Consider the following 17,185-nt stretch of genomic DNA (forward strand, 5'->3'; position numbering starts at 1 on the left):
ATGCTTTATTCTTGCTCGTACATTTGCTTTCCTTCTTTAAAAAAAAAGAACAAAAAAACCAGCTTTGAAGAGTGAAAGGTTTGATCAACTCTTACCTGAACTCAGAAATAAAGGTTAACCTGGATTTTCTGTGATTCTGAAGTCAAGACAAGCTATGATGGCTGAGAAATCCTCTTCTACAAGACCCAACAAAGCATTAAATGTAAGACTCGAGTGATAAAACCAGTACCTACCTATATACCTTAAATTGATGTAAAACAGTGAACCAGTCAACGATTCAAGGACGTGTTCAGCCTTAAAGGTGACATAACTTCATCTCACAAAAAGGGAATTTTGAGCACTGACAGAGTCAAGCATTTATAGGTCACTCCAGCAGTGGGGGATGTGTATTTTCCAGTTAAAGATTATCTTGAGAAATTGATTCAGGCTGGAGCCAGAAAAAGGAAAAAAAATGCCCTACAGTATCAAGCTGGGCTCAGCGAGGCAATGCCTCCTGTGGGATAAGGAAAAATCAGGGTGCTATTTAGAAATCACCAGCTGCCTCTCAAAGGGAAAGCAGGATTGGAGAATAGGATACATGTCTACATTTAAGCCTAAATTAAACTTTTTTAACCAAGCCTGGTTTGGCAATCGACTTTGAAGTCAGAACGGTTAAGTGTTTGTCTCTACTGCCAGCACAAGGGTGACCAAGGAAACCCGAGTTAAGTTGCATGTTGGTGGGAATTGATCTGAGTGTCACTTGAGCTACAAGGGCAGCCAGCCCTGGACCAAGCCCTGCTACCTCCAGATCTGGCTTTTGTTGGCAGGAAAGGGCTGGAATAATGCAAAACATCCCCACTTTTTATGAAATTCTAGGTTTTGCAGAAGGGTTCAGCCAGCCTCCACCTACTTCTGCTCACTCAAGTACAAGCACTCTCGGGCTCCACAACGTGCGAGACAGAGACCAGTGCTACCAGTGCTAAGTGTCCAGAACAGCAGCGGGCTGCAAAGGACCGCGACAGGAACCCTTAACGTTCCTTCTACAAACTACAGAAATAATAAAGCCAATGCCCCTTCTGCTTCCTCCTCCCACCATCCTGATCTCTGACCATCCAGATTCCAGATGAAGCAGGAAGCATTAGTGAGGTGGGAACAACAGCACCCCGGGAGATTTCTAACCCAGCTCCGCGGAGGCAAGGATCAGAGGTTTTGGTGCCTCCAAACCCACTCTCAGTGTCCTGTGTCAGTTCTTCTGCAGCAGTTTTCTACCACAGAAGAGCACTTGGACCCTGAAATCTCAGGAATTAAACCACTGGCTTAAACTGGAATTCAGACTAAGAATAGAAGCATTGACTAAAAAGTCTTTTTTGGCCAAGCAAAAGAAACTCAGATTTTACAAACAATCTTACTCAGCAACAGATTGTAGCAAACACTATAATAAATCCAAAAGAGATTAGGAAACCAAACAGAAGTACTGCAGTCTCAGACACGGCCAGCTTTGAAGGCTATATTTGGATCCAAATCTAAACAGGCTCAGAGCTGGGATCCAATCTCTCGGTCCCCATTTTAGTTTCAAAAGCACCTGTGGGAGAAATACCTCCTGGTTGTTTGTCTAAATAGAGAGTGGATTGTCGTCTTCTGATATTGCTACAGCACCTTGCACATCATGAGCTCTACTATCCTGAAAGTAACAGTTCTCAGTATGGGGAGACCACGTAAGGCTTGTGCTTTATACTGTAAGCGAAGGATAGGGTGGGTGGGCACTGAGGAGATGCCAGTTAGGAGCTGCATGTAAACCGTGGATGAATTCACTGCTAAGATACAGAAGGGCAAATTCTAGTCTGGTGGCTTTGGGTGCTACCAGGTTGAGGCCAGGGCTGTCTGCTGATGAGAAGCCTTCATCTGGTCCAATGGGAGTAGAAAATCCAAGAAAAGGACTTTATCAAGACAGGCTTCTTTACTGCAGGAGATTCAGGTATGACCCTCTCTGCAGAGCTTCCCCTTTTATTCCCAGATCAACTGTTCTTTCCTTTTTGCATCATCCTTTTCTGTAGGACTAGTCTACACCATGGTAGTGGCAAGTCGCAGTGTGGAGAGGGCTGTAGCCCTCTTGCACCCTACGCACCTGCGTTACCTAGGCAGGCTCCAAGCCTGGGAATTTACTAGGGAAGCAGCCCTTTACCCCACTCTCCAGCCCTCAGTCTAAGGTGTGCCCAAAGGCAGCTACTAAAGACAAGCCCAGCATGGCCTCACTGCCAAACTTCTGGGTTTGGAGTGTGCTGGCAAGGGTGGAGGAGCAGGGCATAGGGTGGGTGCACTCAGGGTAGGGTGCACATTCTCCGTGAGATCTCTTGTGGCTTGTCTATACCGTGGTGGCAACAGGTCCCAGCAAAGAGACGGCTGTGGTTCAATCCAGCAAAGAGTCGGCTGTCTCTTTGCCAGGACCTGTTGCCACCACGGGGTAGACAAGCCACAAGAGATCTCACAGAGAACATGGTCCCTACCATACTAGGTGCTGCCCACACACACACAGTAAGAGGCAGCCCAAGTCCTGACAATTGTACACTCTAAATACAGACGGCAGGTAGGTGACAGGTAGCCTCATGTATCCCTTTGACAGAGAGATTTAAAGGCCCTATTTTCAGATATGATTGCTCTTCTGAGTGCTGAGCTCTTTTGACGCCGTAGCTCCAATGGGCTTGCCCCAAGGTCACACAAGAACTCTGTGGTAAAGCTGGATTGAACCACGGTCTCCAGGGTCCCAGACCAGCGCCTGGACTATCAGAAGACATCCCGCAGGGGTAAATCCGGGGTCAGATGCAGTGGTGCAGCTGCACCCCTCTGATTCCAGCTCCACCCAGACTTTAAAATCAACTACCTGGGAGGGGCAGCAGCATTTCTGTTTAAGTAAGGCTGAGCAAGTCAATTGACTTTATGTCTCATTCTGACCCTGATCCTTGTTAATCTCTCTCCACATCACAGGTGTTAACACACCTCTCTCCTTTTTAATGGCATTGATCTTCCACTATTCAAACTATTCTTTCTTCCGCAATGTTGCTGTCCATTCCTGGTAATGTCTCGTGTTCATTTTATAGCCCTGCAGACTGTTTTTAGCTCTAGTTAAAAACATTACCACACCCAAGTTGAGGTTAACTCCCATACATAGAAATGGCTGCGTGAAGCATTGGAGATGCTCAGGAAGGCTAGATTTGGTTTCATGAATTTGATTAAGAGATGTACATTTAATTGTAATGACCACAATGATACAATATCCTTTGAATACTTTTTGCCTAGTTTGTTGTGGTTTTTTTAAACTTTGCATACACTCTAGCAAATTAGTGTGCATTCCAATATTTATATTTGGGTGCCTATACAAGTGCTCTGACATGTTTTAATTAAAATGCAATTAATCGAGTCAGCTGGAGTGTTCCAATTAGAACGTTCCAGCCTGCTGCAGTGTCACGTGTATTCAGCATCCTGCATTTCCAAATGGCAGTGGGGGGGCTTTAACTAAAACTCGTTAAATGAGTTTTAGTTAAAGCTCCACACAGCCATTTCAAAATGTGGGATGCTGAATACATGTGACGCATCAGTGTTTGAGAGCTGCTCTAATTAAAATGCCCCCTCCACCCCAGAGCACAGGTATAGACACCCTTTGTTTTTTTTCGCTTTGATATTAAGCTAAATAATATAGTGCCAGCCCCCTACCATATTAGTAAAGCGTCTCGTTTCTCTTTAACTGGAGAAAAGTGCGTTATATGTGATGACATGCTACACCCCTCTTTTCAGAGCCCTAGATCTGCCCGCGCACCCAAGTTACAGAGAACTACATGCAAAACAATTTTCAATTCCAGTAAGAGACTGAATAGCCCAATCTCAAAACCTGCCAGAACCAAGTTGCAGTTAAACCTGTAAATCAAGAATGTCCCAAAGATTACACTGAAGAGCTGAAATAATAATAATAGTAATAAATAATAATTTGTCCTTCTCTGTTTCCCATCCAATGATCTGAAATCCCATTACAGACATTAACCCTAACAGCAGTTCTCAGCAGCAGGTATTAACCTGATTTTAAGAGGAAGGGAGAAGCAATTTGCCCACAGGCTGTCACAGCTTGGCAGCATTTGGGTGCAGAATGCACCCCAACTCCCAGCTCCTCCAGGTAAGGATCTGGTCATGTTCCCTCCCGGCAGTCAAGACACAGCTTGTAAAAAACAGCTGAGGTCAGAGGTGCATTTCAAACATAGTAGGAAGCAGCATTTTACAAGGCAGTTTAGTTTAGTTTAGTCAAAGATGTGTTTCTAGTCCATGAATATTTCCAAAGATGAATTTAAAAAGTCAACACAGACACAGTTGCTTTGATCTCTGGCCCTTTGCCACTTAAAACTGCTGAGTTTTTAAACAGCCAGCAGCCATGGTGCAACTTCCTAGCAGATAAGTGGAGAATATAGCAGGAGTTTAAGGACGGAAACAAGGGCAAGGGGCCTCACAGAGACCAGCGCATGCAGTGCCCCAGCCCGTGAGAGGGTTTTTGTGCACGAGAACAAGCCTTTCCTAGCATGGAACAGTATCAACTCACAGGTGGATCCCTCCTCCTTACACTCCCTGCAGGTGAGTCAGTCTCCGCTGCTCAGTACATTGTTGGAGGCTGCATGTCCCAGCACGAAGGTTGAAACTGCTTTGGTTTCAGCTCAGGCACACGTAAAGCTGGGATCCTGTGCCTGGCATTTAGCCGCTTGACATGTTCAGTAATGGGTTTGAAAGAATGATTAACACGAGCTGTATAACCACAGAGAGGGGGCCATTTCCTGAAAGGCAGCAGCGGTTTGGTATTGGTCATAGCTGCACAAAGCTTGCCCTGGCGAGGTTTCCTTTCACAAGCATCTCCCCTGCTAGCTAGTCATGATTCCTGAATGCTTCATTCAGACCCCAGCAATGCAGCCGGAGAAAGAATGACAACCTTCATCCTTAGCACGTGCAGCACTGCACCAGCACCTGGGCTCTGGGGGCAGGAGGGAGAGTTTACAACCAGCATTTGCCATCACCCTGCCCGTCCAGTATTGTTAATGTGGGAAAGAGTCCTTACAGTTAGATACAAGGGGAATCCCACAGGTGGCCTGGTATGGAAAAGCTAGCTAATAATAACCGCTTGACACATGCAGCTGGTTAATGCTTCCCATGACTTTAACAAAGTGTGTCACCTCAACAGAGAAATCGGGTAACAAAAACGTGTTCCACTGTAGTCAGGTTTCTGATCCTGAAACGTCTGCACCTACCTCACCTACGCACGTGCCACAAGGGTCGGAGCTATCTCTGATCTACATCCCTTCGCTCTAGCATAACCCTCTACTGCTGAAGATGCTCTCTCTCTTCCCCACTCCCTCCTTTGGAGAAACGCAACGTTAATCAAAATAACGTGGAATGAGACTGACCCGGAGCAGAACTGAAGAAAGAGGCATGGGACATAAAGGGAAATACCTTCTTGTGGCCCCAGTCAATCCTGTATCTTGTGTAGGCTGGAACCCATGTCCAGAAGCCAGGCTGACACACGGTGGATGCACCCTGCAATATCTGGTGCAGATCACAAAAATGCACCCCCATTTTACAGATGGAGAAACTGAGGTGCAGAGATGAAGGAACTTGCCCAGCATGAGGAAGTCAGATCTGGCAGATCTGGCAGATCTGGCAGATCTGGGAACAAAACCTGCCTCTCCCAGTCCCTGTTTGTGGAGTGTATCATTACCCTTCTCCCTTGCTAAAGGGAGTGAGTAGGGCAATGAATGGGAGGCCCTGAGTACTTATTGTGCAAGGGCTGCTATACAGACCCAAGTCAATTATGCCTTTGGACACATTTCCACACCCATTCGCTTCAGAGACTGCACACACAGGCTCTCAAGGGCAAACACAACCCTTTTGACAAGGGCACTTTTAGCCCCTTCATACATAGACGTTCCAGCTGTCCTTTCCTGCTCTGGACAGAGAAGGACTTCTCTCTGCTCAGCACAGACAGCTCAGTCCCAAGCAGGCACAGATCACTGGCAGTACATACAGCAAGTGTGAATGGGCTTGTAACATCAAGCAGCACGAACATGCAAGACGGCCTCATGTATTAGCCAGGAATCTGCAGCGCCCAGAGAGGATAAGGGGGTGGCTGGCAGGTGGAGTCAGAACCAGAGAGGCCTCGATGAAGAGATGGGTTTAGGCTGGAAGAGCAATTTACACCCGGCAGCCAAAGACTGGAAACGCTCCTCTGACTCGGACACTAATAATCACACAGGGGGGCCAGCCTGCATCTTGTTTTATGGGACAACAGCTGGGGAGGCAGATTTCAGTGTGTGTTTTAAGAAGGTCAGGGGATGTTAGTGGGGTTACAAGGCTGATCTAGTCCAACCTGGTCTCTCAGCATCAGCTCCCAGCCAGAAGTCACAATATCATGAGAATGGAGACACAGAGCTCTATAATCAATCAACTGAAAACACAGCTACTCCAGCTCTCACCCGGAGAGTTGCATTTCATGCCCACGATCTATCCTGGCCTTGGAGGCTGATGGAAGGGGTGGAGAGAGGAAGAGTGGTGTATTGCCACCCACCCACACTTCACTTGCCACAGTTCAAGTTGATCAGCGGATCAGGAGTCCAAACTCCTGAATCCCCAGCTCGGGCGCTGGTCCCCTGTGCACCCTTAGGCAAGTGAATCTAGGTTTCCTTTCCCCTCGCCCCCAACTACAAAATGCACATTATTTTCCCTGCCTCTGAAAAGCACTGAAAGATGGTTTGATAACACAGGGCTCCTCATCTGGATCAGAGCAAACGTAGTGCTGAAGAAAAACACTGGACAGACAACCCTGGTGTCTGATATCCATTTTAATCAGGTAACAGCAACTGCACCCAAAGCAGCGGTGCAAGCGTGTCCCTATCCTGCCCCACCCCTGCCCGGGGGTGATCACTTTTAGGTGCAACAACAAAATTTGTTCTCCACGGCCTATTTCATCTTTGACCTTTTAGACCAATCTGTTCATTAGTGCCAGTAGCACCACTGTTGTGATTTGGACACTTGTTTCCAAGGACATTATTGTGACCCAAATTCACTTTATGCTTGGCTACAGAAGAGTCAGACTAACGAATATGAACCACAGCTAAGCAACGTCCTGCCACCTCAATGCCAGAGACGAAATTAGTTAATATACGCTCCAAGGATCCTAGGAATAGTACTCTGCCCCATGCTATGGAGAAGGGCAAAGACCCCCAGTCCTAGCCATTCTGACCTAGGAGACAAATTTCTTCTTGGACTCAAATTGAGCCAGCAGTTTGACCCTGAGCAACAGAACAAGACCCTCCAGCCAAAGCAGCGGTTCAAGCAGCGTCCACATTAGAAACTAGACTTTTAGAAACAGTCATGCTTTTGCACACCCGCTGTCGTAGCCACAACCCCAGATCCGTTTGCTCAAATAGCAAAGTGCACAGACAAATCGGAAGCTTTGGAGTTCAGCGTACCCAAAAGGACTCGAGCAGCTTTGCCTACGTGCTTCTGAAACCGCACCTCTAAGTGCAGGCAGCTTGCAAAATGTTTCCTTGTGTTGTCACAATGACTGATAAACACAACTATCGCAAGGCCCGTTTAGAGTACGGGAAAGCCATTCAAATCCAATCCCTCTCGCACGCACACATGCCCCTTCCCCACTCTCCCACGCAAAATAAACTATGGCTAAGGGCTCAGTCCTGGTTCCTGCAGGAGCTTACGGAGTATCAGCAGTGCCCACGCTGGCACTGGGCACCAAGGCTGTTAAGCACGGCACTTCTCCTGCCTCCGATCACCCCGCAGGCCGCTCTGATCCCTTATGAGGTCCAGATTGCTGCCAGCAGCCCGGTGCCTGTGGAGAACCCCCTTGCACAAGGGCACGTACAGATTTGCACTCTGCATGCACACAACCATGCTCCCGCACATCTCTTGCACAATTTGTTTACTAACCAATTTACTTTACTGAAGCTCAGAATAAGGCTACACCCCGAGCCGCCTTTGATGTCCGGTCAGCCAGGCTCTCCAAGTAACATCTTCCCTCTATATTGTATTTTTGCAAATCAAAGAGGTTGAGTCAACAGAGCCACGGCTTGCCAGAGGAGGGATCTTTCTAGTTCGGGAGTGGCTTGCCCCAAGTGGTATGGGCACACATCAGACCGGGGAGGCAGCAGGGAGCAGAAAGCAGAGCAGCAGACTGGGCAGGGGAAGGGGATCGGAGTGGCATGCAGGGAGGGCACAGGGCTTGACTTGTGACAAGCCTGCCAAAAAGGTTGCCCCCCTCTGCACCCCCCATTCTAATCCACGATCATGTAAAAGGTTAAGGCCTCCACCAGAGGCCAATACACACGAGCCAGGAACCACTCTCCGCCCTGATGAGCCACGTGCAAAACTCAAGAGATGCCAAGCAGCTCTGCGGGGCTTTCACACAGTTCACATTAAGATCTGAAATGCCAGCTCCCCGCGCACACCACTGAGGGCTGCAGCTCTGTACACCAGCAAGGCAAATCCAAGGGGCAGTGAGGAAGCCACAGTCGATGTAGGCTTTGCACATAAACCCCATCGCCGCAGTGCGCTGGCTTTGCTACATCACAGAGGAGGCTGCAAGGACAATGAACTTTGTATATTGACGGGAAACTAGACGATTCCAATAGCTTTTCCCTTGTGTGGGTCACTGACTATTCCATTTGATATTTTTTCCATCTCTCATTTCATTCCTGTCATTGTGGGAAGCTGAGGGGCTCTATAGTTTGTGGCTGTATTTCCTGATTCTTTGGACTCTCAATAGGAGCAACGTAGTCAGTGCCAGCTAGATGTTTCCCTCGCCTCACATAGCCAAGGTCAAAGTTTTAGCCATCTAAGCCAAATCCCATGCTAACTGGGCAGAGGAATTAACACCCCACTTTCAGGAATCTCCATCCCAGGCGCATGCCTGGTTCATGAGAACACAACACATCTCTCTCTCCCCTGGGAACAAGGACCGTCCTCCCGGGCAGACGCCAGTGTTTTGCACTCTGTTCAGGGTCTGCTCTGCTGTACAAAGACAGTTCAAAGGATTTCTGGTTTGCAACTAGGCTCTCTTCCTCCCCCCAACATTTCTCACCTCTCTCTACCCATTTCCTCACTGTACTGTTCGCAGGGTCCTCTAGCTTTGTTGTGTTTCCTGGCTTTGCCTTCTGGGAGCAGCAAACAGTGCATGAGAGAGCAGGACATTCATCAGCTGGACCCTTGCTACCAACATGGAGAGCCATGGGGGCACAGAACTAAACCTCTCTGTTTTGTTGGATAATGTTGCAGGATTTGTTTCCATATTTTTCTGTTTCTAAAAATATAGAAGTGTTTCACTTAAGGTTCCTGATTCCATTTAAAATGCCTCGAAGACAACAATTGGAGACTGTTAACAAACAAAATAGCTTTGATTTGACTTCTAAGCCCCGCAGTTCAGGATTGGAGGAGATGGGGTCTGTTGTGCAAAGCAGAAGCACAGCTCTGGTCCTCGTCTTTAAAAATTCCAAGTTTCGGTTAGTAGTGTTAGGTGGGAAATACTATTCATGTCCAGTGACATTTTCTTTTTAGGTTTTAAAAAAAATATCCTGTCCCAAACTGGGCAGAAGTCAGTCTTGGACATTTCTGCAGCCAAAACACACACCTACGTATGGTGGGAGCGGGGGCGGGGGGGGAAATAATCTTAGGCCATTGAAAATGTTTAAATTTTGATAATATCAAAATATTTCCTCCCAACTCCACCGGTTTTCACTTTTAGTGCAGAGTTAGTCTTATTTCAAAGTAAAGAGCTGTTTCAAAACAAAACTTGTTTCATTTAAAAAATATACTGAAAGTGGAAATTGATGATTTCTAAGCCCTTTTCCTTCAAGCAACAATTTTAAGTCAGGAATTTAATTGGAAAAAATAACAATCTTGTCCCACAACTTTCCATTAATTACATTTCTAATTCACCCCCCCCCCCAAAAAAAATCCCATAAAAAAAATTCTCATCCAATTCCACAATTCTTTAACTTTCTTCTTAGGCAACAGTTAGAAGCCTAGATGACCACAGTCCTGCAAACACTGGAGTAAGCAAAGAAGTTACAGTGCACGTGTTCATCGGTGTTTGCACCCCAGATCTTTACAAATACAATCCTTCTGCAGAAAAGAGCCAGAAGTGGGGCTTTTTCTCCCACTTTAGTGTCCACTACCTGCCACTGCACAAAGGCAGAATATCTGTGCTCACAAAAGGTACTAGATTAACAGCTCGGAGAAACAAAATCCTCTCTACAGAACAAGCACAGTTCAGGCTATGGATGTAAATGTCCCTCTCTGCAGGTGCATCTACACATGCGTTAAGAAGCTTTAATGTGCATTAAATCTAGTACCTCTGGGCACTTTTACACGAGCTCTGGGGGTAGGAGGGTGGTGCTTTCCTTAGAGCGGCTCCGAGAGCTGCTCTAATCAAAGAGCCTCCATGTGTCATGTATCAGTGTCCCCGCTCTTGAAAATGGTGGTGGGGGCAATTGAACTAAAGCTTGTTTAATGAGCTTTAGTTCAAGTGTCCCTGCCATCATTTTCAAGCGCGGGGATGCTGATACACAAGATGCCGGAGGCTGCTGGAGCGCAGCAATTGCCATGCTCCAGACTTGATTAATCCAGTCTGCTCCAATGCAATGGAATTCCAGCGTGTTGGAGCAGCCTCCATGCTGGTCCATAGGCACCCTCCATGGTGCAGTACTAGGAAAATGTGCATTAGCCTGTCTTAATGCACATTAACTAAACAGCATGGTTTTTAAGTGCTGTTTAATGTGCATTAGCCTATTTTAACGCACGTTAACTAAATCACACAGGACATTTATACACACATCTTTTTGTCCTGCGATGTGCCGGAGATCTGCCGCTACAGAGCAGACTCAATCAAGTCTGCTCCGCACGCAAGCTGACGTGCACTGTGCTGCACTGCGTGCAGTTGTGTACGTGGTGAAAAGCACGCCAGCGCACAGAAAATGGCTGCGGTGCGCTTTTGAACTAAAGCACCTCTGACGTGTTTTAGTTCAAATGTGCACTGCTGTCATTTTCTCAGTGCTGATGCACATTTCACCACTTATACAATGGGAAGCATTGCAGCGCTGGGTGCTTTTCAAAGTGCCCAGCACTTGCATGTGCAAAAATGCCCACTGTTTTTAGTGACACTTTAATAGGCATTAAAATAGGCTAATGCACATTAAAGCCCACCTGTAGACATGCACTTCAAACCTGATCCTAAAAGGACCATCTGTAAGGTAGAAAGCAGAACTAAGCCTCAACGCTCTATTCATTTCTTAGCACTCTGTTTGGACACCAATAGACGAGGAGAATGCTGTCAACAACCGGTGACAGCGTGTGTGACGTGCGCTTTCTCTACACAAGCTCCAGCAGCCCCCACTCTCATGCTAGTTTGAACCACAGCAGCAGGTACTGTTCTGCCTCCACCCCAGTATGCACGTCACTGGGGTTTTTGCTTTAAGGGCCCCACTTTTCTACAAGATTCAGGAGCTAACATTTAGCTGCTTAAGCAATCTTCAAATGTCCATTGGTATTTTAAGAGACAGTCTCACAGTGCACTGGATTGGGGATTCAGCTAAGCAAAAACTCATTCCAGAGCCTCCAATTTCCCCCATCTCCACAAGGATTTTTTACTGGATAGACAGACAAAGCCGATTTCCACGTGCAGTACAGAAGTCTGGCAACTCCTTTTGCCAGCGAACAAAAGGATGAAGCCATAGTGAAAAGATTTCCCCAACTACTGCACATTTAAACTCATACAACAACCTCACCTATAGAGGGGCACACTGCATTTGAACCCATCCACACATCACATAATACTTTGCCCTTTGTGCCCCCTTCATCCAAGAAGATTCTCATAATGCTTTGCAGGCACTCATTCACATCCCCTGAAAATTAAATAGTATTATATCTATTTTATAGGAGGTGACCGGCCCACCCAACAAGTCACTAGCAGAGGGGAGCATAGTACCTTCACCACAACTTGAGTTGCAGAAAGTAACCCGCCGTCCCTGCTAATACACCATCTAGTACAATGGACGGCATTAGTGCAATTGCATTCACAGAATACCTTCTTTTAGTCACTTCCTGGAGCATGAACTATATTAGTAACCATGAAAAACGAGAAGTCACAGTTCAAGTTTGTTAACTTCACGTTCCCAGAGTCATGAAGTTAACACGCGTTCCTATGCGCTGAATCAACTATACATTAGGGTGACAACAACAATATGTTCCAAGTCTTTAATCTCACATCACATTAAGTGATCGTCTGCCAGTCCGAATGATTGAATTTTATGTGTTAGGACTGGCAATCTTGAGGAAACACCTTCTTATTGTGCTGGGGGTACGCAAACTAGAATGACAGGCTCGGTGCACTCGCCGCTGAGTGAAGATTGTTAATCAAAGACTTCTCTTTCTTGTAGACATTTCAAACTCCCTAGGGATACAATAACTTCCTCCTAGATTACTCTCAAACATTATAACATAATGGTTTTTAGATTAATGAAACAAGTACCTGCTAATGTAATAACTTGGCAGAAAAATCTCTCCCCATCGACATCAGGTTTCTTTCCTGTTTACGGGCAGTGTACAACGAGCTTAGTATGTTCAACTACTAGCAGTCTGCATTCTGCCATCATTTAAACTGGGCTGACGCCAGAGTAAGTCAAGTGAAGTGATTGTGTACTCGGAGCTACGCGCACACCAATTGACAGCAGAATGTGACTGACAGCTCATGAAACAGAAAAGGCCACTCTCGTGACACCCTTAGACAACTTTTTTAACCTTTTAAATATTGGAACGCAGCACAAATACAACACCAGTACAAATACAACACCGGTAGCAACCGGACTAACGGATGACAATTCACTGCTGGAAACTTCCCTAGGGCCTCAGCTCTGAGCGCATTTACACATATACTTAAATGGGTTTTTACACACGAGACGACTCACGTGGAGATACAGAAGCCTGTAAATCTCTACGGGATCCGGCCCCAGGGTAACACTGCAAACAACTTTCCGGGTGTCCTGCGCCCCTCGCATCGCTTTTGTTCCATCTTCTTTCAAGAAGCAAAGACTGTACAAGCCACCACGTTAATCTAAAGAGGTGCCTCTGCCAGGGGCCAGCACAATCAAGTGACTAAAGCTGGTTTAATGGCTCTTGAGCAGCCAAGGATTGTTGCCTCCCTCCCATTTATGATTTTAAAGCCGTGCCCCACTCGTACCCAAGCGTGCCCAAGATCGCCAACACTTCAGAAATTCCCCCGGTCGGTAAACAGCAAGAAAAGGAGAGGATTGCACGCTGCCCGCACACGGGAGGGGAGATGCATGCAATTTTTCCAGGTGACTGGTGTTTCCCAAGCTGCGTGAAACCCTGCTGCGGGTCCGGACAGACGGGCTCTCGCTTTCTAACTGGAGCAAAGTTCTTTGCAAGCTTTCAGGTGCGAACACCCTTCTTCCGCCATAGGGATGAAAGTGAGACAGGTCGGTGAGAAATGAGGAAAGCAACAGGAGGAGAAGGGGGGGGAGGACAAGGGCGAAGCAATGCCGCAGGTAAGCACAGAAGCGCAGGCTCATCTCACTCATCTGCGTCCCCCCAGACAGGACTCCGCACGCCACTTACGAGGTTTCTGTGCCAGGTCCCTCCCGGCAGCCGGCCCGCGGGGCACTCACCTGCTCCGCGCCCCGGCCCTCCTCCTCCTCCTCCTCCTCCTCCGCCCCAGGTGCTCCGCGCATCGCCCGCCCCCGGCGCCAGGTGCCCGCAGCCCCGGCCCCGCCGCGCACCGCACCGCACCTCTGGCACCGGCTCGCGCTCCCCCCAGACGCCCCGCAGCTGCAGCTGCAGCTCCTGCCCGGCTGCAGACTGGGGCTGTGCCGGTGCTTCGGCAGCAAGATCCGGGTGCCCGGCCCCGGTCCGATGCGGAGCTGCGCTGGAAGCCGTGCCGGGAGCCTGCTGCCCGCTGCCGACGGACGGCAGGACAGTCTGCGAACTGGAAATCTCCCCGACAAGAGACACTGGCTGTGCGGTAGCCCAGTAACACCATGCAGCAGTGTGCCGGGCAAACCCACCCCCCACCCCGGGCTGATATGCTCCTGGGGTTGTCAGCTGCATACCCCGGGGGCCCAGGGATGCGGTGGCAGCGCAGAAAAGTTCCCTCCTATCTTGGGGGGCTTCAAAAGGACGGTAGGTATTCACCTAGCCGGGGTTATTTGATCCCAGCATTCATTCCCACCCAGGGCAGGGGGTCGGACTTGATCTGCTCAGGTCCCTTTCGACCCTAACAACTATGAAAAGTGGGGCCACTGCTGCCATCCAGCACTTTGTGCCACCCCCACACCTAAATCCAGCTGGCTGGCCGTTCAGGGACCGGCCGCCGGGGGACCCCCTGCTTCTCGACCGGCCACCGGGGGTACACTGACCAAAAAAGGTTGAAAACCCCTGTATTAGGCTACTGCGCAGTTAGCGTCACTAAAAAGCCGTGCGCAGGCACTACTGTGCAGTAGCACCGCTTACTGCGCATTGATTTATCGCTTGGTTATGCAAGCACTAAACTTAACGTGCAGTAACTACTGCTCATTAATGAACGCGTAGATGCACCCTGGGTGCTAACCGTACCCCAGGTGTTACGGCACAGAGACCAGAAGGCTTACGTGAAGTTTGTAAAGCAGTCACCAGACAGGACCTCAGGCTGTTACTCTGCATCTGGCATGTAGGATCTAGATCCCACGCTTCTCCTCATCCCCTTTTGTAATGCAAGGACGGGTGAGGGGGATGTTCAGTGGCAGATTTAAAACAGGTAAAACACAGTCCTTGTTCGCACAATGGATAATTAGCACATGGAGCTGACTGCTACAAGATGCAGAAGACAAGACCTTAGCAGGATACGACAAGGAGTGACTGACTGGCCAGAGAATAAATACCGAGTCACAGCAATAAGGAATTTTAAAAGCAAACAGGCCAGCCCCTGTTCCATGTTTTAACATATTTTAGTGGCACACAGCAATTCAATGCCATCTTTCTCGAGTGCAGGGAAAACCATTCATGCTTGCTTTCATCTTAGCCTTACAGATCTATCACCAAAGAAGGGAGGAAGAGGAGGACCCACCTACCTTTTGCCTAGTAGGTGTCTTAGGATCCAGACCCAGGAGTTTTGGAAAGGATTTAATCTTCCAGTAGCTATTGAGGGTTGGGGGGGAAGCTTTCCCCGTGCATGTTATTCCATAATTGCCCGCTGCAGAACTCAGCCTGCCTTTCTCTTAAACAGCACACATTGGCCACCATCAAGAGAAAAGATAATAGATTCATAAATTAGACGAGGTCTGGTTATTTGTTAACCAATTCTCCACCCCCATCATCTGCCAGCCTGTCAGTGGCAGTCTCAGCTTCAGAAAACCCAGGACCCAGATGGCTGTCCAGGTGTACAGCCTATGCAGGCCCCTCACTTACAAATGCAATATATTCACCTACATAGCATAGCTGAATGAAGGGTTTAGTACGGGAGTGGTGTCTGACAATGAAAGGTACATTCATAAGCATGAAAATGCTACTGAAAAAAAGGGGAAAGAACTAGGAAAAAAGTGGATGATTCTACACCGAGCAATACAGGACATAGACACTGAAGAGTTCAGGTGCCCACATGCCACTGATCCTCAGCAGGGAGTTTGGGTCCTTGGAAAATCCCAGCTGAGCCATCAACCATCAACTCTGACCTTACCGATAGCTGGCACAAATTGCACAGACAACGTGCTGGTTCAGCTTGTGTTAAAGAGCAGTTGATGCCTTGTGTAAAATTGAACTAGATCCTTTTAGGAAAAAAACAGTTTTTTCTGTTTGCTGCACTTCTCTTCTTTTGTTCCTTATTGTTAGGGGAAGTTTTACAGAAGGAAGATCTGTGTATCATCAGCTGCTGCTACTTTTAAGCTTCCTTCAGTCATAAGCTTCAGGCTTCTGTAGGAACAGGTCTAACAGTGGCTTTTCAAAGTCACGGCAGGGTCAGCAAGAAGAGGTGGAGCCCCTGCCTGCCCCCACCTTAATGAGGGACAAACAAGGAGGAGCCTCCATGGTACAAGCCAGAACTGGCTTGCTAGCTGGTCAGTGAATGCAGCTTCAGCAGCATGTCCTGCATTTGGTTTGTGAGTTCTGTGCCCAATAATGCTGCCCTAGCCTTGACCCGGCTCCTAGGTGCTAGTGACAGAGGCAGTGTGAGCTAGCGGGCAGGTCAGGGGACTGGGACTAAAATCAGGGTTCAGTTCATTTCTGCACCACTAGTTTCCTGGATGACCTTAGGGCAGGGGTGGGCAAAGTGAGGCCCGTGGGCTGGATGCGGCCCGCCAGGCCATTCTATCTGGCCCGTGGGACTGCTAAAAAAATTAGACAATTAATATATATCTCCCCCTGGCTTCCTGTCATGCGGCCCTTGGTGGCTTGCCAAAACTCAGTAAGTGGCCCTCCCCCTGGAATAATTGCCTGCCCCTGCCTTAGGGCAAGAAGTCACTTCCCCTCTCTGTGCTTCAGTTTTACGTATAAACAAGCAATCGTTATACTATCCTCCTTTCTAAAGCACTCCGAGATCTCTGAATGAGAATACTATTCTATTAAAGAGTGAGGTTTTGATTATGATGCTGTCAATGCAAATACAGAGTAAGGGTTTCTGTAGTCTATAAGTGATCTCAGCAAGTCTACAGGAAGAACTGAAACCAAAGCATAGTTAATCCCTGCTCTGGGACAACACCTGGTTCCAGTGATGCCTCTCTGATTTCAGCAGGACCACATCTTGCTGCAAGAAAACACCGTGAATATGCCATGCAGCTCTGGGGACGACGTGAAGGCATGTGCCCAGTCAGGCTTCTTCTTGCAGGATGGTACAGATGCTTAGATCAGATATCCCACATGACACCCAGAGACTTCCTCATTTCTTTGAGTTGCTTTACAGCGAGGAGGTAAATCTGTTACTACTTTCCTACGTAACATGATAAATTTCTCCGCTTGTTTGCTAATACACACATCAGAACATGGGATTTCCTGAAGTCCACATCCCGTGGGACTGCAATCTCTCACTGTAGCAGGGTTCCCCAGCCCAAGGCTGCCCACATTGTTGTCCACATGATGAAACAAGGTTGGTGGGTTGAATATGGACTGATGGCTTGAATAGGGTTCTGGT

At 47.9% G+C, this 17,185-nt stretch overlaps 1 protein-coding gene across 7 annotated transcripts in view; it reads right to left on the reverse strand.

Moving 5' to 3' along the window:
• The window catches only part of NCMAP (non-compact myelin associated protein), a 31,129-nt gene extending 15,807 nt beyond the window's left edge, over positions 1 to 15,322 (reverse strand). Inside the window, exon 1 of one of the 7 annotated variants that reach the window (XM_014605731.3) lies at positions 15,135 to 15,322. Coding sequence is in view for 3 of the 7 variants with exons in the window: in XM_014605730.2 (XP_014461216.2) it covers positions 13,250 to 13,610 (361 nt within the window). In the remaining 4 variants the exon portion in view is untranslated. Of the gene's footprint in view, positions 1 to 4,558; positions 4,664 to 12,977; positions 13,207 to 13,249; positions 13,641 to 13,818; positions 14,088 to 14,675; positions 14,991 to 15,134 lie in introns of those variants that run through there. The other 6 variants (XM_014605727.3, XM_019498866.2, XM_019498865.2 and 3 more) reach the window with 6 other exon arrangements.
• Positions 15,323 to 17,185: the final 1,863 nt, after the last annotated feature.

This window comes from Alligator mississippiensis, chromosome 6 (genome assembly GCF_030867095.1).
Source record: "Alligator mississippiensis isolate rAllMis1 chromosome 6, rAllMis1, whole genome shotgun sequence".
Lineage (NCBI taxonomy): Eukaryota > Metazoa > Chordata > Crocodylia > Alligatoridae > Alligator > Alligator mississippiensis.